Consider the following 22,118-nt stretch of genomic DNA (forward strand, 5'->3'; position numbering starts at 1 on the left):
GATCATGTCACTACTTTTGTCGTTCCCGACAAAATATGTCAGGCCCGATCTGGGGAAAAGCCCGCGATAGCCAATCGGGCCAATATCGGGGCTAAAATCCTGTCAGCTGATCTCGGCATAAGTTCACTTTAAAGTATTAAAAATGGTCCTAAAACACTGGCCACTATTCGGTACAACATTTAATGGCATCCAATACAAGAGCATGTTGACTTTTGATTGACACTGTCACATAATAATTATTAATGTGAAAATGTTTAATATTGTGATTTACAGAACCATTTTTTTCACATTTTATTTTCGCGTCCAATCGTATTAAATGTCTGACAGTTTCAAATAAAAACAAATCACGATATGAGCTTTGGAACGTCAAGATTTTCTGTATATAGGATCCCCTAATGAGGTGGCCAGTGAGTTTTTCATTTAGTAACTTGTCATTTTAACAAATCTATAGTCTTTTTCTGACATTTTGTCAGCTGTACAACCTCAAATTCTATTAAAGAAAACAATTACAGTCAATAATAACACAATGCCACCACGTTGTGAGTGATAAAGTACAGTTTGTTTTAATAAGAGTGAAAATCCCACAGAAAAAGTCACCAGTTATTTTTTTAATGACAACTAACAAACTGCACTTTTTTATGATCTGTAGTTATCTTATTAAAAAGTATCTAAATATCTTCATACCTATTAACCGTAAGTGTTGGGTGTGTCAAATATATATATTGTAATAGTATACATGATCAAAATCCACATTAAAAACAAGAAAATACACTAATTACAGTAAAAATGTTGTATTCTGCTCCCACCTAGTGGTTAAAAGGTAAACAGCAGGCGCTCCAGGACAAATCTTTTCACAGTAATAGCAGATATTGGCCGATGGCGTCACTTCGTGTGTTTAATAAAAACTACAGTATTCCAGTTTATACTAATGAGCACTAACTATTAAGAACATTTTCAGTGGCGTTATGCTTAAGGCAAGAGAGTGACAAAGAGTCAAATATTAAGACAATCAAAGCTTTAATACAGCGTACACGCGTGCACACAAAAAGGACACACACTTTAAATGCACAGTTTTACACACGTTTGTGACATTAGCGACAACAAAGAGAAAACAACAAGAAGGAAAAAGTGCTGCATACAGTACGTCATTCGAAGTGCATATTTAAATGATATATTAGAATCTGCAATAAGTTAGAGTAACAGTATGTGACTTTCTATAATTTTCCAGATTTTTTTGTTTTTTGTTTTTGCTTTTTTTCGTGTTCAATAAGGCTAACCTCGCAGCAGCCAATGGGATGCTCAGATGGCGGCTGATGCGTCGCCCTCTTTGGCCCGGAAGCGAGTGACATGCTCCAGCTGACCCGAGTCGGACACGTCGTAGCTCGTCTTGTACTTGGCCAGGATTTTCATCAAGGGGCGCAGCTTCAGCCACCATTGCTCCTTGGGGATCCTGTGTCTGAGACAGAAAGGGACAGGACTTATTTCCTGTTTTGGCGGAGGTGTCAAACTTGGCCATCATGTAAATTTAGTCTTTGAAGGCCTAAAATGGCCTCTTCCAACCAAAATGGCAGATTTCCTGTGCTTTCCTGTCTTTTCTGTGACAGCATTGGCGCTTGAGACTTTTTTGTGGGTGTACTCATGATAGACATAGCTACCGAATTTCCTGTTGCCAAGTCAAACCGGCTTCAGGGCTGAATTTATAAAAAGAGTTCGTCTTGGACAAGTTCATCTTTGAATAAATTCCTGTGTATTTTCCAGCCTGGCTTCTTGAGTCTTTCTTGTGGGTCTATTCATAATAGATTACCAGCTGACTCTAGCAATTTTCACGTCGCTAAGTGAAACTATCTTGGTCTGAATTTCTTCTAAAATGTTGTGCTTATTTATTCCTGTTCCTGTTTTCCTGCCTTCCAGATTTCATGTTGAACCACATAGTTGGTCCCTAATAATATGACAATGATAGTTCTTACTCAAAATCAGTCTCATCTTTTATCTGCGCCACGGGCTGGAACACCATGGCTCGGCGTCTCATGCCCAGCAGACAGGCGCTGTCCTCAGAGTTGGCAAACACTCGGCCTGTGACCAAAGACAAAACATCAGAGCTTCGAAGTTCATGCTGAGAGACGCGTAACATTTGCTCCATGTTTTACCTCCTTTGTAAGAATCCTTCATGGTCCTTGTGATCCACTGGACAGCTTTAGCCGCCACTTTGGTGCCAAAGTTTCTGTCGAAGGGAGAGGGAGCGCCACCCTGTGGAACATAGACGAACGTGCATGTGTGTGTGTGTGTATACAGTGCATATATAAAGTCTACACAACCCTGCTCAAATGTCAGGAATTTGTTTATATAAATAAATGAGACCAAGATCAGCAATTCAAAAACATTCTCTACCCTTGATTTAAACTATACATTGTAGAACTCAGTTGAACAAAAAATAAATCTTTGCGAGATAGTAAAAATTAACAACTGAGATAATGAGGTTGCATAAGTGTGCGCACCCGCCTATAACTGGGAATGTGGCTGTGTTTAGAATGAACCAATCGTATTCTAACTCATGTTAAATGGGAGTCAGCACACACTTGCCACCATTTACAGTTCATCTGATTTACCCCAAATAAAGTTCAGATGGTCTTGTAACCTTATTTTTACTCCCTCTCTCGAAAAGATTACATTTTCTTTTTCAAATAACATGTACAGCTTATCGGTAACAATAATGGTGTAAGAAGTTTTGAAATGATCTTGCTTTCATTTTTTTATATGATAAACACCTGACTTTTGGATATGGCAGTGTAAACTTTTTACAGCCACTAAATGTACAGTACCTGCTGCATGTGTCCTAGGATGTTCTTCCTGCAGTCAAACACCCCTCGACCCTCCTCAGAGTAGAGCTGATAGATGAAGTCAGTGGTAAAGTTCTCATTGCAGTTCTCGTTCCTGCGCACGCACGCACACACACACACACACACACACATACACACACGCACAACCGCACGCCTTTTAAGATGGGCACCCTCCTTCGAACATCCCAAAAGAGATGGCACGCCCCTGTCCAGTAATTAAGTTTGCTTTATACGATTTTTTGTACAGTGGAACATTGATATAACGGACTAATTGGGGTGGGGTGTGTGTGTGTGTGTGTGGGGGGGGGGGGTCGTCCGTTACAGCCGATTGTACGATACATTGGAGCACTCTTTTTTCATGTAATTTGCCCCCATATTACTTTACAGTCCAAAGTTATTGTTTCGTACATTTTTCGTGGCCCAAATGCCCAGTCCAGTACAAAGTTTTTGTAAATAAATAATAAAAGGCTTGAAGATGTTTAAAAAGTTTTAAAAATATTTTACCCAACCCTACCACACTGGTGTTCTTGGTCATGGTGACATTGTTGACGTACAGTACTCATAGACATGTCGTTTTCAGGAGCCGCGAGGAATTAGTGTGCTTCCTAGTTCCAAATCCATTGCCACAGATGAACAGCTTGACAAAAAAAAAACTGTTACTGTACCAACAATAACATGTTCCAGACTCCAGACTTGTGTTTCATATTCCACTTAGAGTTAACATGCCGCTCTCTCTCTGCGCAGCGCTCTATGCACAATAGACAATGGATAGAACCATCATTACCATGGCCTGGAACTGTGCCACCTTCAACATGGCCACCACACAGGCACAAGAGGCATGTCTTATGGTTGGATCTAGATATATTGTATATCTGTGATGTGGAAATGCGTCACTCCCATTCTCTGTATTGCTCTGTATTGCGCCACAGCTGCAGTAAATAACAGTGGCCAATTCTTGAACTAACAGACTTTGGCAATGGCAGTTTAAGTGACAAATGGAAACATTGTTCGGTCACGATGATCCGTTTTAGCCGATATCCATTATAACGGGGTCCGTAATATCGAGGTTCCACTGTACTAGTAAAGGCAGCCTTTCCCAATCATCCGGCCTGCTGGCCACCTATTTATGGCCCTTGAACTGTTTAAAGGCCTTTTCAAACTGCACTTACACAGTGCAGTGCACCGTTGACCAACCCATTATCATGACTCCTACTCCTCAATATGAGAAAAGCCAGGGTTGTCTGTTGTAAAAATGTAAAATACACAGTGGATGCTGCAAGAATCAAATGCAATGTGTCGGCGGCGCTTCGAGATTTCCTTCGGCTGTGGCTGTCAATGAAAAAGTGTGTTGCAACACACAAGCATACTGTATGTGCCTTGTATGCATTAGCCATTACTTGTGCAGCAGAATGGGTTATTAGAGTGTTTTACACGTTGTTAATTAGACTTTACGCCGATCTGATCGGCTTGATCGGTGTCGGCCGATAATTAGCATTTTATGCAGATCGGCTAATCAGCTTTAATATCATAATTCGCCGATCCGATCAATGACATCATTGATTGGCTCCGCAAAAGACATTTACTCCGCGTCGCCGTTGAGTATGTTTGAATCCAAAAGCTAGTTTATTTTTAGCCAATCAAGTTTTTAAAATCTTGTCGGTGAAAAAAAACATGTCGGCAGCGTGGCACTTTTTGGCGGTGTCTTGAGCCAGACAACACGAAAGCCATTCACAATCTGTGCAAAACTAAAGTACCTCGTGAGGGAACGTCATCTAAATGCTTCAACACAACTCATTTGAATTGCGCACCTGAAGAATGTACACACGGAGCATGCCACGTTCAAGCAATGTAGCATGGAAAGGGAAAAGCTAACAACCAAACACTGGACAACACCCATCCATATAGTCGGGAGAGTGAGAACGTTAGTTAGAATGTCATTAACAGTATTTTTTAACGTAAAGTCATTTAATTACAATAAAGTAATTTAATTACAATATGTTTGCACCCGGCGGCACGGTGTACAACTGGTTAGAGCGTCTGCCTCACAGTTCTGAGGTCCGGGGGTCAATCCCCGGCCCCGCCTGTGTGGAGTTTGCAGGTTCTCCCCGTGCCTGCGTGGGTTTTCCAGTTTCCTCCCACATCCCCAAAAACATGCATGGTAGGTTAATTGACAACTCTAAATTGCCCGTAGGTGTGAATGTGAGTGAGAATGGTTGTTTGTTTGTATGTGCCCTGCGATTGGTTGGCAACCAGTTCAGGGTGTACCCCGCCTCCTGCCCGATGACAGCTGGGATAGGCTCCAGCACGCCCGCGACCCTAGTGAGGAGAAGCGGCTCAGAAAATGGATGGATGGATGGATGGATAAGTTTGCACCCATTATTTCTGTCTCAAGTAGTGTTGGTTTGACCTGATCGAACTTTAAACTTATGTCAGTGGCCAATCCTTGAATGCCCCCTAGAGGTCATTGATGTTTTACCTTTTGTCTAAAATGCTAGAGAATACTTGTGAACATACTCAGTATACAGTACACAAGTATATATAGTAAATGAACAAGTAATTTAAATAGACACATTGCTCCATCTTGATTTCAGATCGGTGATCGGTTATCTTTTTTTTGAAACTCACTGATCGGTGATCGGCCCCAAAAATCCTGATTGTGTATAGCCTAGCCTTGCCTAGTTTAATTAGTAAAAAGTACCGTATATCGATTGCTAAATCAGCTCAAATGTGGCACCAGAAGTGGTGCGCATTTTCTTGCAGAATTATACAGGCATAATACAAAATAAAATGTATTTTGATTTGCCAAAATGGAAATTAGATTCTCTTGTAGTTTGTATTTTTGTTGTTGTTTTGAATGAAAAGGATATTTTGTTTTCAATACTACAGTATTATTGCATGAGGCCTGAGCGACCTCAATAAATGGCCCTATGACCCATTGGATAAATTATATGGGGCCCTTTAAGATTGTACTTGAGTATCCCTGTTTTACGCATTCCATTTAACACCTTGACACAGAAGGCGCTCCCCCCTTTCCCAGGTACACCATTTTCCATCCATCCATCCATCCATCCATTTTCAACACCGCTTATCCTGGTTAGGGTCGCGGGACGCTGGAGCCTATCCCAGCTGACTTCGGGCGAAAGGCGGACTACACCCTGAACTGGTCGCCAGTCAGTCGCAGGGCACATATAGAACAGGACAACCATTCGCACTCACATTCACACCGTCACTGAGTGGGAACTGAACCCACGCTGCCTGCACCAAAGTCAGGCGAGTGTACCACTACACCATCAGTGACTCTATTTTCCATTGTTTGATTTCTATACCAGTAAATAGACTAAGGAATCTTTACCAGAACTGTTTAATGTTTAAGCCTTTATGCACCCCTTTTAACACCCTTACAGTTCGCACACCCACTCTCACCTGCAAAGGATTTCAGTTTATTTGATACTAAACAAGAAAATAGTATGAGGCAGCCTTTCCTAACCCTTTCAAGCAAGGCACACTCCCTTCTCTTGTGTCACTCACCTGAGCACCAGACCCCTCTGGATGCTAGTCTTCATCTTCTCTGTCAGATGTTCCACATTACCCTGAAAAAAAACCCCCAAAAAAACACGTGAGGTGCTTTGTGAAATTTCCAGATTTTTTTTTTAATCCAGCCCCTGAAGATAATTTGATTTAACAACCTGAAATCTGGTAGTATATCTATCATGGGTAGACCCACAAAACAAGTCTCAATAAGCCATGCTGGAAAAGACGGTAAGTCTGCCATTTTGGTTTTAAGTGGCCATTTTACTGTTATTTTGGGCATTTCCAGGGGTCCTTTGAAATCTTTGAAAATTCAGCCTCCCTTGCCAGTCTGACTTAACAAAATGAACTTTGGTATAAATGTCTATCATGAGTAGACCGACCCAAAAAACCTAAGAACCCATGCCTGAAAAGACAGAGGAAGTCTGCTATTTTACTTTGAAGTGGCCATTTTGCGGTAATTTTGGGCATTTTCCAGCATTCTCCAAATTCTTTGAAAATTCAGGAGCCAGTATGACTTAGCAACCTGAAATTTGGTAGACATGTCTGTCAAGTGTAGACCGACAAAAAAGTCTCAGGAAGTCATGCCCGGAAAGACTGAGGAAGTCTGCCATTTTGTTTTGAAATGGCCATTTTAGGGTAATTACCAGCTGTCCTACAGTAATTTCCCCCCGATTGCTATCATATTTTAACCACATATAGTATACAAGGGTTTTGGTCATTGGTTAATTCTAGGGATGTCCCGATCCGATCACATGATTTTCAGCTGATCGAGATCGGCTGGAAAAGATCAGTTTTATTCATTTTCAGAGATTTTAAACGCCATAAAGTGACAAAATAAATTTAAAAAAATACTAAGATATTGCCAAATGGAACAGTAACAGTTGATAGAACGTCAGACACGTTACCAATTGTGACACATTCGAATTACTTAACTTAAAATATAAGTTTAACAAGTGTGAATTATTTTGTGACAAGCGAGCTTGTGGTCATTATCAGTGTCATTTGTAGATGAGCAGAGTCACGCACGTGCTGTATCCCACCAAGTCTTTGGCTGCATGGATGGTCATTATTGCCTTAAGATACATGAGCAATCCCCTATTCTATGTTAAATCTTATATGCCATTCCACCGAATTTGTGCTATTTGCATCCCAGGAAATAGAATGCAGAAATGCATCATGGAGATATTATTAAGCATTCTGCGCACTGATCTGTAATTTCCTTAGTCTTAACATTCTATTAGCATTCATGCCATATGGGTATCTTTCATGTATTTGGTAATACTATGTTAAAAACTCCCTCCTGTTTTTTTTTGTTTTGTTTTGTTTAATTATGTATGATAATTAAGTTGTCTGAGTTGGACCAATACACATTTTTCTGTACATGTTCAATATCTTTATCTGTGTCATCAAATTTAGAGCTAAAAAAAGATAGACCTTTTAAGTGTGCGTGTTTGTGAATGGCCCGTACAATACATGTATATGTTCTTGGTAAATATTTTGTGTAGTCCCGGATCGGGACTCAGTATCGGCCGATCCTTAAAATCAAAGACTCGGACTCGGGTGCAAAAAAAATGCGATCGGGACATCCCTAGTCAATTGTTATGACTCGCCACAGAACATGTGACCTCCTTCAGGACGTACTGTACCTGCAGGTCTCGGATGTCAAAGGGTTCCTCGTAGATGAAGACTGTGTCTGCGCCTGCTGCCAGCCCGCCCACGGCGGCCAGGTAGCCGCAGTAGCCCCCCATGGTCTCGATGATGAACACCCTCCGCTTGGTGCCACTTGCCGACTGCTTGATGCGATCGCACGTCTGCCAACAACCGAATAATTCGTCATAAAAGTGACAGGGAGCCAATTGAAGAGGATTAATGCAGGGGTTCTCAAACATTTTGGGTCTGTGGAGCAAAAGATCCATTTTTAATTGGCATCTTTTGTCCCTTGGACAAAAGATGCCAATTAAACTGTACGCTTAGAGGCCATAGGAATTACAAAGTTGCCCATTTCCAAGGGTAAAACATTTTAATGTTACAATAACAAATACATATTTTTTAGAGAACACATTATCTTTATTAGAACAAGGGGTGCTTTGAGTTACGAGCATGGTCACGGAACAAATTAAACTCAATTCTCAAGGCTCCACCATATTTAGTTGGGATAAAAAGTTGTAATCTTACAATTACCTGTTGTGACATGTGAACAGACAAGAGCACAGTTACCCTGGCAACATCACATCCACAACAACAGCAAGTCACAGCATGCAAAAGTAGGAAGTTCTACAGTAGATGTATGCGGGTGGGATACGCCGCTTACCTCCACGATGGCATTGAGGGAGGTGTCGGCCCCGATGCTGAGGTCGGTGCCGGGCACGTTGTTGCTAATGGTGGCAGGCAGCATGCACAGCGGCACACAAAACTCCTCAAAGTGGGCGCGAGCCTCAAACAGCTGCAGGACAGACTCCAGGGCCTGACGGATGCCCGCGTGCCCCGTTACACGTTACACTTCACCAACAGAGGGACACGGCTACAGCTAAATGTGGGCATGTCCATGTGTATTTATGACTTTCTGTCTTTCTGTGGCACAGTGTGTCTGTTCTTGTCTTTCTATCTTTGTGTAGCATAACTGTGTATCCATGTTCTTGTCTGTCCACTTTTGAAGTGTGTTTATATGTGTTCTTGTCTTTCTACCTTTGTGTGCTCAATGATGTGTGTGTAAGTGTTTGTCTTTCTATCTTTGAGTGGCACAACAGTGTGTGCATGTATGTATTGTGTTTCTATCTTTGTGTGGCATAATTGTGTGTCTGTATTCTTGTCCTTCCAGCTTTGTGTGGCACAATAGTCTGTGTGATTGTCTTTCTTTCTACTTTTATGGATGTTTTGTCTTTCTTTGTGGGGCACAACAGTGTGTTTGTGTGTGTGTGTGTGTGTGTGTGTGTGTGTGTTGTTGTTTCTCCATCTTTGTGTGGCATTAGTTTGTGTATTCTTGTCGGTCTATATTTGTGCAAAACTCCAGTGTGTATATGTGTGTGTTATTGTGTTTAACTGTGTGTGTGTGTGTGTGTGTGTGTGCGCGCGCGCTTGGGGGTGAGGGTGGATTGGCTCTCTCCACTTGACAAGTGAGCTGACATCCTATTGGCCAGCACGGCTGGGAGTATCGGGTCAGAGTGACGGCATCTGTCAACACGTCACAGTGTTGACATGATCTGATAAAACCGCTCTCCCATTTTAGCTAGCGCGTGGACGCCATTCGTTAAACGTCGCATTCCCACTGCCCACACACACACTGACAACAACCTCCATCCCGCACACTTGTTCTTTGTCTACTGTTGACCAAACAAATGAATCCAAGGTCACAACAACATAGCACTGCATGAGAAACACTTACCTGAGGTCAGCTTGATGCTAGTTATTAGCATTAGTGCCTAAATTAACTTTGAATTCAACTAACCTGACCTTTTTGGCTCTTTTTCAGGGGACTTCTCTTTACTAAGGAACTAAAACCTTTCTGCAGAACCATTTTGTTTTTGAATTATTGTCTAAATTTAATTCTGGCATAATTTATTGGGGCCAAAAGAAGACCCTGTTAAAGGGTTTAGTACTTTTGGGGCATTATCTGGACCTCTGATCATATCTGATTGGAACCATTTTGTTAATTGAACTATAAGTACAAGGAATTTGGATTATTTGTTTACATAGAATCTAAACATCTCAGTATTTAGGAATGCTCATGTTTACACTAAAAACCCAACAGCAGCTTCACTTTCTTTGTCGTACTTGCTATACAGTACTATCATGTTTTATAATAACCAAATTAAAAAAACATTCATTTTAGATTTGAAAAGTGGCTGATATTTAATGGGCTTAAATTCTGGTGTAAGTTCATTCTACAATTTAGTTTTTTAACTGTAAAATGTTGTGCCATTTTAGTGTTGTTCTGACCTGCGTTCATTGGAATTGGTTAAGTTGCCTTGTAAAATAACTGTGATCGTTAATTTGAAAGTGTTGCTGAATATTTTCTGCCATTGAATTATTACAAATTGTATGCATTGAAAGAGATTGTATATGTATTGTGTGCATGTATATATATATATATATATATATATATATATATATATATATATATATATATATATATATATATACAAACACACAGTGTGGAAAAAAGTATTTAGTCAGCCACCAATTGTGCAATTTCTCCTAATTAAAAAGACGAGCGAGACTGTAATTTTCATCATAGGTATACCTCACCTATGAGAGACAAAAAAATCCAGAAAATCACATTGTCTGATTTTTAAAGACTTTATGAGGAAATTATGGTGCAAAATAAGTATTTGGTCAATAACAAAAGTTAATCTCAATACTTTGTTATGTACCCTTTGTTGGCAATGACAGAGGTCAAACATTTTTCTGTAAAGGCCTCTTTATACTCAATCGCTCGCATGGCCAACAACGCCCACATTGCACCATGTGACAGGTGCATTGGCCCGCGCGGCCCCTCTGCATCACTTGACGCGCACACGGCAAAGATTGTTGCTGCGCGTAGAATGTCGCAGATATGATCTCTCGTGACTCGTCCGTTTTAGTCACATGCTGTGATGATGTAATCAGCCTTCCCCTATGTTCCACATACCACAGCCGCTGCCGCCTTCTTAATCGATTTTGCAACATAATTAAAAGTATCATCTGGTTATCAAGGTCAATTTGTTCTAGCAGACACTGCTCCATGCTCGCCATTGTTGTTGCTTTGTTCCTTGTCATGGAAAGGAAAGTGAAAACGGCTGCCGGAAATTGCCCAAAATGCAGAGGATGTTCCACCCTGTGGTGTCCTAGCCGATACCAGCCGTAGCGACACCCCCGACTTGGAGGGAAACTGCAGTACATTTGCAAAACTGCGCGCATGGGTTACGCTCGAGTATAAAGGCAAACTGGGCGCGGGATAGCCACAGTGACGTCAGTGCGGTCACTGCCCACGCGTATAAAGAATGTCCTCGAGAGCAGTTTTTGGGGCTGTCGCTGGGTAACACAGATTTTCAACTCCGTCCAAAGATTTTCTATGGGGTTGAGATCGGCAGACTGACTAGGCCACTCCAGGACCTTGAAATGCTTCTTATGAAGCGACTCCTTCATTGCCCGGGTGGTGTGTTTGGGATCATTATCATGGTGAAAGACCCAGCCACGTTTAATCTTCAATGCCCTTGCTGATGGACGATACATGGCCCAATTCATTCTTTCTTTTAAACAGATCAGTCGTCCTGGTCCTTTTGCAGAAAAACAGCCCCAAAGCATGATGTTTCCACCCCAGGTATGGTGTTCTTTGGATGTAACTCAGCATTCTTTCTCCTCCACACACGACAAGTTGAGTTTTTACCAAAAAGTTCTATTTTGGGTTCATCTGGCCACATGACATTCTCCCAATCCTCTTCTGGATCATCCAAATGCTCTCTAGCAAACTTCAGATGGGCCTGGACATGTACTGGCTTAAACAGGGGGACACGTCTGGCACTCCAGGATTTGAGTCCCTGGCGGTGTTGTGTGTTACTGATGGTAACCTTTGTTACTTTGGTCCCAGCTCTCTGCAGGTCACTCACTAGGTCCCCCCGTGTGGTTCTGGGATTTTTGCTCACCGTTCTTGTGATCATTTTGACCCCACAGGGTGAGATCTTGCATGGAGCCCCAGATCGAGGGAGATTATCAATGGTCTTGTATGTCTTCCATTTTCTAATAATTGCTCCCACTGCTGATTTCTTCACACCAAGATGCTTTCCTATTGGAGATTCAGCCTTCCCAGCCTGGTGCAGGTCTACAATTTTGTTTCTGGTGTCCTTTGACAGCTCTTTGGTCTTGGCCAGAGTGGAGTTTGGAGTGTGACTGTTTCAAGTTGCGGACAAGTGTCTTTTACACTGATAACGAGTTCAAACAGTTTCCATTAATATAGTTAACTAGTGGAGGACAGAGGAGCCTCTTAAAGAAGGAGTTACAGGTCTGTGAGAGCCAAATATCTTGCTTGTTTGTAGGTGACCAAACACTAATTTTCCAACATAATTTGCGAATAAATTCTTTAAAAATCAGACATTGTGATTTTCTGGATTCTTTTGTTCTCATTTTGTCTCTCATAGATGAGGTATACTTATGATGAAAATTACAGGCCTCTCTCATCAAAACTTGCACAATTGGTGGCTGACTAAATGCGTTTTTGCCCCACTGTGTGTGTGTGTATGTATATATATATATATATATATATATATATATACATATATATATATATAGAGAGAGAGAGAGAGAGAGAGAGAGTCATCCTGACAGGGCTCAGTCTCTATTCCCAGGGGGATTGCTGTACCGTGAGCCAAAGTCAGTTGAAGGTTAAACAGAAAATAAATCAGGACTGATTACTCTCTGAGTCTAACCAATGAATAACAGACAAATCCATGCAGCCGCAGTAGTTTTGAACTAGTTCAGCGCTTTTTGTGTGCTGTCAATCATCACATTTGCCAGGTGTTGTGTTGTGCACTATACACACATGCACATACACACATGCACAAGCACGGGCATCCTGACTTACATCTGTGATGGCGTTGAGCGCCGTATCGGAACCGATGCTGAGGTCCGAGCCCGGTATATTGTTGGACACCGTGGCGGGGACCATCACCATAGGCACGCAAAGCTCTGCATATTTATCCCGTGCCGCGGAAAGTTCCAGTAATCCCATGTAGGCCTGCAACGGTCACAGCCAGCATCCCATTGGTTGTTAGGAGTGAGGGGGTGGGGCCAGAGACAGGTCCATTTGCGAAGACATGGAAGATGAAAGTGACGACGTTTACGATTTAAGGCTCTTTTATGCTCAATACAACTTGATTTTTTTAAAGCTTTTTTGTAAATGTCAGACATCCTGTTCATTTTATGCCATGGCTTCTCGATACTTGGCTCTACTACTCATGATATACATCCCAACCAAAATTTCATGATGTTAAGTGCAACTAGCTTTAGGGGCTGCATTTTCAAAGAAAAAAATTCCCAAATAAGCCTACATTGGCCACTTCAAACCAAAATAGCAGACTTTCTGTGTCTTTTCGGGGATGGCTTCTTGAAAATTGTTCTGGGTCTACTTATGATGGACATCCATCCATTCATTCTCTGAACCGCTTATGTTGCCAAACTGACTTAGAGGGGGGGCTGAATTTTCAAGACAATCCTGGAAGTTCTACCAAGAGTCATCAAATTTCACTGCCATATTCCAAAATAAGCCTAAAATAGTTTCTGGTGTTCTTTAGCAAATTTCATGTTGCTAGGTCAATCTGATTTTCTTTCAAATAAATTCTAATAATATTTATTTATTTATTTATTTTATTTATTTATTTGAAATTAATTAAAACCAGTTCAGGGTGTACCCCGCCTCCTGCCCGATGACAGCTGGGATAGGCTCCAGCACGTCCGCGACCCTAGTGAGGAGAAGCGGCTCAGAAAATGGATGGATGGAGGCTACATGGGTCAAATTTGGTAGGAGGTAAAAATCTCTAGGACAAGTTTGTCTTTGAAGTACCACTGGAAAAATAGCCAAAATGTGGCTAAAATGGTTTCAAATTAAATTGACAGACTTCCTATGTCTTATCAGGTAGCCTATGGCTTCTTAAGACTTTTTTGTAGGTCTACTCATGATAAATATGCCTACCAAATTTCATGTTGCCAAATGAAGCTGGCTTCGGGTGATCAATTTTCCAAAATTCCAAAAATGCTACAGAGCCAATTTTGGGTGGTAACGTGGTGAGTTCTTAAATGCAGCAAAGCTGTCAAACTTCGGGGATAGACACAAAAGATAACTTCAAAGAAATTTCCAGAAGTAGCGAAAAACATAGCGGATAAGATATGCTATCAAAAAGGCTAAAAGCAAATAATGTTTAGCTTAGCTTGTAACACAAATGTCATCAACATGAAAGACAAACAGGCTAACGAGAAGCGGCGGCATTTCCGCCAATAAACACAACGTGGGTAAGAATCAAATAATAATGGGAGGAGCCAAGGGGAGAGAGCCAATCGCAGTGCACACACAAAAAACACTCAAAAGAAAAATGTTAGATTCCTGTCATGAAACCCTATTCCTAAATAGAAACCCTAACTCTTCCGTCAAAACCTGAGTGGATAACCTAATTTGAAGTGCTAACAATAATTTGAAACCCTAACTCTGGCATAAAAGTCAAATTTGAAATCTCAACATTGTCTTAAAACCATATTTTATAATCCTAACTTGAAACCCTATTGCTATCTTTAAACCATAAACTTATCTTGAGACCATATTCCTGGCTTTAAAACCTGGCCCTGTCTTAAAAACCCTAACTTGAAACGCTACCCACGTCTTAAAACCTACTTCGAAACTGTAACCCTGTCTGGAAATTCCAATCATTGTTTGAAACTAATCCTGGCTTGAAACCCAAGTCTTGCCTTGAAACCATACTTTGAAACTGTAACCCTGTCTTGAAACACTGTTTTATGAAACCCTGAAGTCCTGAAACCTCGATTTGAATCCCTAACCGAGTCTTGCAACCCTACATTGAAACTATATTACTGGCTTAAAACCCTCACCTTGTTTTGAAACCCTACTCCTGGCTTGAAACTGTAAACTTGTCTTGAAACCCTGACTTTAAACCTAACCCTAACTTGAAACCCTAATTTGACACTAACACTGATTAGCATTTGTAAAACTGTCTTGAAATGCCAATTTGAAACCCTAAGCCCTAATTGTTGACCCTATTACGGATTTAAAACACTAACTTGGTCTTGAAACCCTACTCCTGGTTGGATACCCTAACCTTGTGTTGAAACTCTAACTTGAAACCCTAACCCTGGTCCTGTCAAATTGACTGTTTTATGCCCTAATTTAAAAAATGATGAGTTCGTCTGATGTCTTGTGATTGACATTAACAATGTAAACTTTTAATGTGAAAATGTTTCACTGCTTGTGCCAGTCAAACAATAACAACAACAACAAAGTCTACATACATAATAAACATAACGGTGAATCACATTTTTTTCATTATGCTTACCATTTGCTTTGCTCATCAACAAAAATGATGACAATCAATGACGAATAATACTCCTCATGATATTTCCATTTTTTCTGATTAATTGTTAAAGTTTTGTTACCTCAAAGCCGCCGATGACGAGCAGAGCGTTGATGTTGTAGATCCTCATCTGCTCAGCGATCTTGTCCAAATGTTTACCGGGAAGTGTTCTACAGGACCAGTCGGAGAAAAAGACCGCTTCCATTTAGTCCACTCACACCGCACACCAAACATTGTGTTGTGAACATGCAAACACCTCTGGATAGCGGACCAAAGACTGGAAAAAAAAAATAGAAATATGTCCAAATCTTTACCTTTTTGTCCCGAGAAGCGAACCTCCTTGTCCCGTCCAGCCTCCGACGTCGCCCCACTTGATCTCCTTGATCTGATTGACGCACAGGGAAAGCAAGACAAATGTTGCCAAGGAAATCAATAAGAAATATCCATCAATCCATAAAAACACAGTCCTTAATAAGTCACAATCAGTGTATGGATGCTTTTAAACCTTGTTTGAAATCCTAACCATGGTTTGAAAACCTAACCTTGGATTAATACATGCATTTAAAACCCTAGCCCTTGTTTGAAACCATGACGCTTTCTTTAAAGTCTAATCCAGGCTTGAAAGCCTACTTTGAAACTATAACCCTGCCGTGAAACCATATTTTGAAACCCTAATACCCTAATTTGAAATCCTAACCTTGTCTTCATAACCCTAACCCAGATCCTGCGTTAAAACCTCGATTGAAACATCTCAAACTAGCTTGAAACTCTACTTTGAAACTAAACCTGGCTCAGCCACGTGCACATAAATTTGGGGGGGCATGTGCTCTTGCCCTCTGCCCCCATATAAAAAGGCACAATCACCAAAATTATTCATACGATTAAGAAAAAAAACAGTAGTACTCAACTTACCTTAACCCCAACCCTGGTTTGAAACACTAACCTTCGTTATAAACTCTCACCTTCCCTCAAAACCCTAACACTGGCTTGGAGCCCTACTTTGAAACCATAACCCTGTCTCGAAACCCGACTTTGAGTATGAAACCCTGTCTTGAAACCTTAATCGTGGCCTCACCCCCTAATTTGAAGCCTTCCATTTTGCATGAAACCCTACTTTAAAGGCAAAATCTTGTGTTGAAACCCTGATGTTGAACCTCAAATCCTTAATTTGAACCCTTAGCCCTTGTTTGAAACGCTACTACGAAACCATAACTCTTACTTGAAACTCTAACCCCTGTTTGAAACAACAACATGTAACATATACCATGGGTTAACCTTCTAATTTGAAACCCCAACCCTGCCTTGAAACCCTATCTTTGATTTCCACCCCCTTCAAACCCTGATGTTGAACCTCAAACCCTTTATTTGAAACCATAACCCTTGTTTGAAACCCAAATTTGAAACCCTGACAGTGTCTTTCCAGGTTGTTTGGATTATTCATTCCGATTCCACTACATGACAATTGTTCTCTCCTGCTTATCTCAGCTTGCTGCCCGGCGCCACTTGTCACGCTGACCTGTGAGGAATGTCTCTTTCCGCCGGGTTTAATTTAGTGGCGGGCGCTACTCGTTAGCTCATGCACAAGCACGCTAGTGCTCTGACACTAGAAGCCAATGCAGAAAGGGAGAAGGAAAGACAATCTCTGAGGAGATCAGTTGACAGCTTTGCTTGTGCTGAGTTCGTGATTACTGGGAAATATCAGCATTGAAGACAAAGAGAACGTAAACAAAGAAATATGGCAAACTTTGAGGGCTTTCCAATGCTCAGAAACTCATCATATTTGGCAGGCATGTTCATCTTGGTGAATATTTAAATTTGGTAGTAACCTCCTAAATTTGGCTCTGTAGCACTGCCTGGATTTTTTATTTTTTTTTAATTCAGCCCCCAAAGCCACTTTGACTTAGCAGCATGGAATTTGGTGGGCATGTCTATCATGAGTAGACCAAGAAAAACGTCTCAAGAAGCCATGTACGAAAAGACAAGTCTGCCTATTTGATTTGAAATGGTAATTTCTGGGTTATTTTTGTCACTTCCAGGGTTTATTTAAATGTTTTAACATTTCTGCCCTTGAAGTTAGTTACATTTAGTTAGCCACATGAAATTTGGTAGATATGTCTTTCATGAATCGGCCTACCGGGAAAGACATTTTTAAGGGGTTCTTTAAGGATGACTTAGTCCGAGAGATTAGCTACTTTTTAAAACTCAGCCCCCAAAGTCAGTTTGACTTAGAAACATGAAATCTGGTAGGCACACTGTATCTACCATGAGTAGACCTACAAAGAAATCTCAAGCCGTGCCGGAAAAGACAGGAGTTTTGCCATTTTGAGTCTAAGTGGCCACTTCAGCAATTTTTTAAAGAGTTTCTGTCAAAATGAACTTGTCCTAGTGATTGAATAATTTAAAAAATTCAGCCCTCAAAGCCAGTTTAACTAATCAACAAGATATTTGGTAGGCACATCCATCGTGAGTAGACCTACAAATATTTCTCAAGATGCCATGCCCAAAACCAAACAGGAAGTCTGCTATGTTAGTTTGAAGCTGTCACTTATGACATTTCTCCAGGGGTCCTGCAAAGACAAACCTGTCCTCGAGGTTTTGTCTGATTGCTACCAAATTGGAATCATGTATAAAAGACAAATGGATGACGCTGAATTGTAAATAAAGAATTTGACTTTTTGTCATTGAGTGTGGGCGAAGCATGGCAGCAAAGATTGACCCACCACGAAACCTAAAACTCCTCTTAAATCAAAGCTCCCCACTGGAAGTCTGTAATTTCCACTTTCCCAGTTTACCCCAGCCTGACTTCTTGTCCGCCGATCTCTCACCTGACCCTTGTAGAATCCCTCGAAGCCGTCGCTCACAGCAAACATTTTGTGGCCTTCGGTGATTCCCACCCGGACGGCGGAGCGCACGGCAGCGTTCATCCCGGCGGCGGGCGCCCCAACATTCAACACGGCCACGTTGAAGGAGCTCTTAGAAGGACGAACAACACGGGAAACTTTTGTCTTTCCCGACATAGCAGCGAGAAAGTCTGAACTTTTCTCTGGTGACTAGTCACACTTTTCCTGAGCTTACAAGTCCTGATCCTGGCATGCAAGAAGCTGCATGCTGCCACAAGATGCAACCAAGCAGCAGAGACTCTTAAACTGTCACTCAAATGCACACGTCATTGTACATGTCAAGGACACACAACTGATGTGTGCAAGAGGGCGACATTGGCACTAAAATTTGATACAATGGTGGTTCTCATCATGCAATCGATAGGGTTGCCACGGCAACCAGATAGTTTGGGAGGGGCCGAGCATCAAAGCGATGGGCCCTAGTTGTAATCGTAAAGTGTAAAATGTAAAAATGTCCAGCTACAACAAAATTTTGTCAAGCAGATGAACACACAGCTGGTGAGCCAGTTAGCCGCGATCACTAACTCTTTTACCCATGTAAAGACAAAACAGGAAGTGACCAGCACTGACCACGTGCGATTATGTTCTAAAACGGAGCCTCCAAAAGCGGAGGTAGAGATAAAATAACGTAAAACTACTCGCCCTACTCGAGGTATTGCTAGAATTAGTAAGTGTAGTAAAATGTGTATGTGATTTGATATTTTATTAATTGCATTAATAATGCAGATGGTTTTCCTGCACTAAATAGCGTTACATTTCCTGTTGTATGGTTATCATTTCATGTTCTCTTCTGCTGTGGCATCAAAAAAAAAAGAAAAGAAAAAAAACTTAAAACAAAAACTAAAGCAAAACACGACAGAAAACAAAAACAAAAACAACACAAAAATAAAGAAAAGATAAAAACAAAACAACACCAAAACTTAAGAACAAAATAAAAACAACATTACAAACATACAACATAAGAAAAAATCACAGAAAAAAAAAAAAAATACACAAACGAGAACAAAATGACAACACAAAAACAAAGCAAAACACAACACAGAAAACAGAAAAGAAAAACAAAAACCAAAAAGCTAGAGAAAAACAAAAAACGTTTTTGTTTTTATTTTTTTTAAACTATGGAATTAAAAAACTAATAACAAAGAAAAAGAACTCAAAAAACTAAGACACAACAAAAATGAGAAAAAAAACACGACAATGTAAAAACAGAAAAAAAAGAACACTAAAAATGAAAACCACAACACAAAAAACAAAAACTAAAGAAAAACAAACAAAACAAACACAATATGGAAAATATATTTTTTTTAAAAACACAAAAAGAAAAAAAACTACACAAAAACTAAATGATTACAACACAAAAAAAATAAGGAAATAGAATAAATAAAAAACAAAAAAAGACAAAAATGGCACGAAATAGAAAAAACACAACACAAAAAAAAAAGAAAAAGGTTAAAACACTGACAAAGCTAATCCTTTTATAGGCTCGCTTAGCTGACATCTCATGCGACTGCTTTAAACTTGTTTTGTTTGACTTTTGAAGCCGGTGTTTAAACCAGCTAAACATTTTGGTTGAACGTCCCATTTTTTCTTTTTTTTTTTTCTTTGGAGGTTCCGCTGTGTTACGATCAGCTCAGTCTCATGTGTTGTGTTTGGGTTGCCTGTTGGGTGTCACCTTCCTTTCTCTGCCTGCGGCACTGCCTAGGAGATGTGGGCGGAGCCACTGAGTCACACCTGCCTCTTAAGTGTATTTAAGGGTGGCACATGCTGGAGGAAGGTGCTGGAGTGTTATTTGTCCTGTCGTTTGCATAGCTACTCTACTCGAGTCTTCTGCTTTGCTCCTGTCGTGTCCAGTCTTGCCCTTTCCAGTGGTACTTAAGGTTTGCGTAAGTACTGCTGTGATTTTGTGTTTCGGTTAGAGATGAAGAAACTGAGGCTTTCTGAAGCAATTACTCACTTTGAGACAATTGGCCCAAAATGATACAGTGCTTCGAAGCATTTCACACACTTAAAAAGAGCGCCATGTTTCACTGTTGCATGTGTTCAATAAAGACCTGTATCATTGTTACTGTGCTCTTCGGTAGATAAATGCTTCAAAGTATTTATCTACCGAAGTACTATAATGTGATGTCTCAAATTGCAGGTGCCTACAGATTGGGAGGTAAATCTTTTTATTTTGTTTTTGACAATTTACCGTATTTTTCGGACTGTAAGGCGCACTGGATTGGAAGGCTCACTATCAATGAACAGGTCTATTTTCATACATAACGTGCACCGAATTATAAGTGAAACAAAACACCCAGATAAGTCACTTATATAGACACACACACACAATATTATTATGTTGAAGCACAGTATTACTCCGCGAGGCTCCTCACTACGGTAACCGTAATGCTCCGACAATCCGGTTTCATAGCTTACCAATCATACTAAATCATTTTGACAGATTTTTGAGTGCCGTGTACCACATAAAATCAGTTCGAGGTAAGTAAGCACAACCAGAATTCATAAGGCGCACTGTTGATTTTTGAGAAAATGTAAGGATTTGAAGTGCGCCTTATAGTCTGAAAAATATCTATCTTTCCTCCAGCTCTGGCTCCGTCCACCACTTTTTGTTTGAATTTTTTAGTCTTGGATTCTGTACTCTCGCGTTGGCACTTTTGCCTTAGTTGTTTTCAGTTTGACTTTAGATTACTCCCACAATCAGGTGCGATTTTTGTTTTGTAGTGTAGAGTTAGTTTTTCTGTGACAGTAGTCATCGCTGATTTTTGTGATTCCTGTTAAGAGTTTGTGGTTGAATAAAACTTGTGCAAACTTGTTTCAAACTTGATCTTCTGTGTGGTGCTCCATTCACTGGCCTAAGGTCGATCATGGGACTCTGATGCAATTTAAAAAGAAACTCAAAATATGTAAAAAATAATAAAAATGCTCTAAAGAGCTCTCTCATTGGCTCATTATGTCACAACCAGTGCCCATAATGCATCTGTGCAGGAAGTACCTTGATAGTCTAATGTTAAAGGGTATCAGAGTAGCTGAAGGAGAGAGACATTACGTTTTAATCGTCATATTTTTGAATATATCGTACATATTTCAAAAATAATATCGGGACTTACATGTGGAAGCTCTGAGTCTGCCTTTCGGTTGCAGAGAAGTCTGTAGGTGGTCAGGTTGTTCTCAAAGCTCCTATAAATTAGGACAAGTATGCATTAAATGTGACTCACACAGAAACCCGGACATGACATGAGTGGGATAAATGTAATTGTGGCCACAAAAAGGTATAACGAGTGCACGAAATACTAAATTGTGGGTTTAATATCATTGCCTTGAGATGAGCGGTAAATTTGTTCCATGGCCATGCTTGAAACTCAAAACTCGCATTATTGTTCCCCGTTGAAATTACTGGAAATGCCATGAATCCATTCCAGCCTCTCCCCAAAGCAACACAAATGGTTTTTTTTTTAATGAGGAATAATAGGACTCTAATATTGTACTTCATAAAAACAAGCAGTAATGAAATCGAATGTAAATAATTAAACCATTTTTGTCACACTTTTTGCTTCAATTCCAAAGTAAATGGACATTATGAAAATGAAATACCTGCCACGCAGTCTGACCGCTTCCTCAAACTTCTTCTCATCCATGGCCTTCTGAACTTCTTGCGTCTGAACGCAACATACACATTTCACTTTTGTGTTGACATTAATAACATAGTATGAATATATATGCATTAATGAATCAGAGTAATTGTGAATGTGTACAATGTGAAGGACCAGTTTTAAAAAAAACTGGTTGTGTCGCAATTG

The 22,118-nt window shown here is 40.5% G+C and overlaps 1 protein-coding gene across 3 annotated transcripts in view; it reads right to left on the reverse strand.

Moving 5' to 3' along the window:
* Positions 1-585: 585 nt before the first annotated feature.
* The window catches only part of pfkpb (phosphofructokinase, platelet b), a 96,318-nt gene continuing 74,785 nt past the window's right edge, over positions 586-22,118 (reverse strand). Inside the window, exons 11-23 of one of the 3 annotated variants that reach the window (XM_061693266.1) lie at positions 21,913-21,977; positions 21,429-21,498; positions 18,244-18,390; positions 15,733-15,803; positions 15,501-15,588; positions 12,925-13,077; positions 8,680-8,832; positions 8,015-8,179; positions 6,366-6,427; positions 2,820-2,931; positions 2,148-2,247; positions 1,968-2,073; positions 586-1,456 (exon numbers count right to left, since the gene is read on the reverse strand). In XM_061693266.1, the coding sequence (XP_061549250.1) occupies positions 1,300-1,456; positions 1,968-2,073; positions 2,148-2,247; positions 2,820-2,931; positions 6,366-6,427; positions 8,015-8,179; positions 8,680-8,832; positions 12,925-13,077; positions 15,501-15,588; positions 15,733-15,803; positions 18,244-18,390; positions 21,429-21,498; positions 21,913-21,977 (1,449 nt within the window). In that variant the 3' untranslated portion in view covers positions 586-1,299. The remainder of the gene's footprint in view (positions 1,457-1,967; positions 2,074-2,147; positions 2,248-2,819; positions 2,932-6,365; positions 6,428-8,014; positions 8,180-8,679; positions 8,833-12,924; positions 13,078-15,500; positions 15,589-15,732; positions 15,804-18,243; positions 18,391-21,428; positions 21,499-21,912; positions 21,978-22,118) is intronic. The other 2 variants (XM_061693263.1, XM_061693264.1) reach the window with 2 other exon arrangements.

Source organism: Phycodurus eques, chromosome 13 (assembly GCF_024500275.1).
Source record: "Phycodurus eques isolate BA_2022a chromosome 13, UOR_Pequ_1.1, whole genome shotgun sequence".
Lineage (NCBI taxonomy): Eukaryota > Metazoa > Chordata > Actinopteri > Syngnathiformes > Syngnathidae > Phycodurus > Phycodurus eques.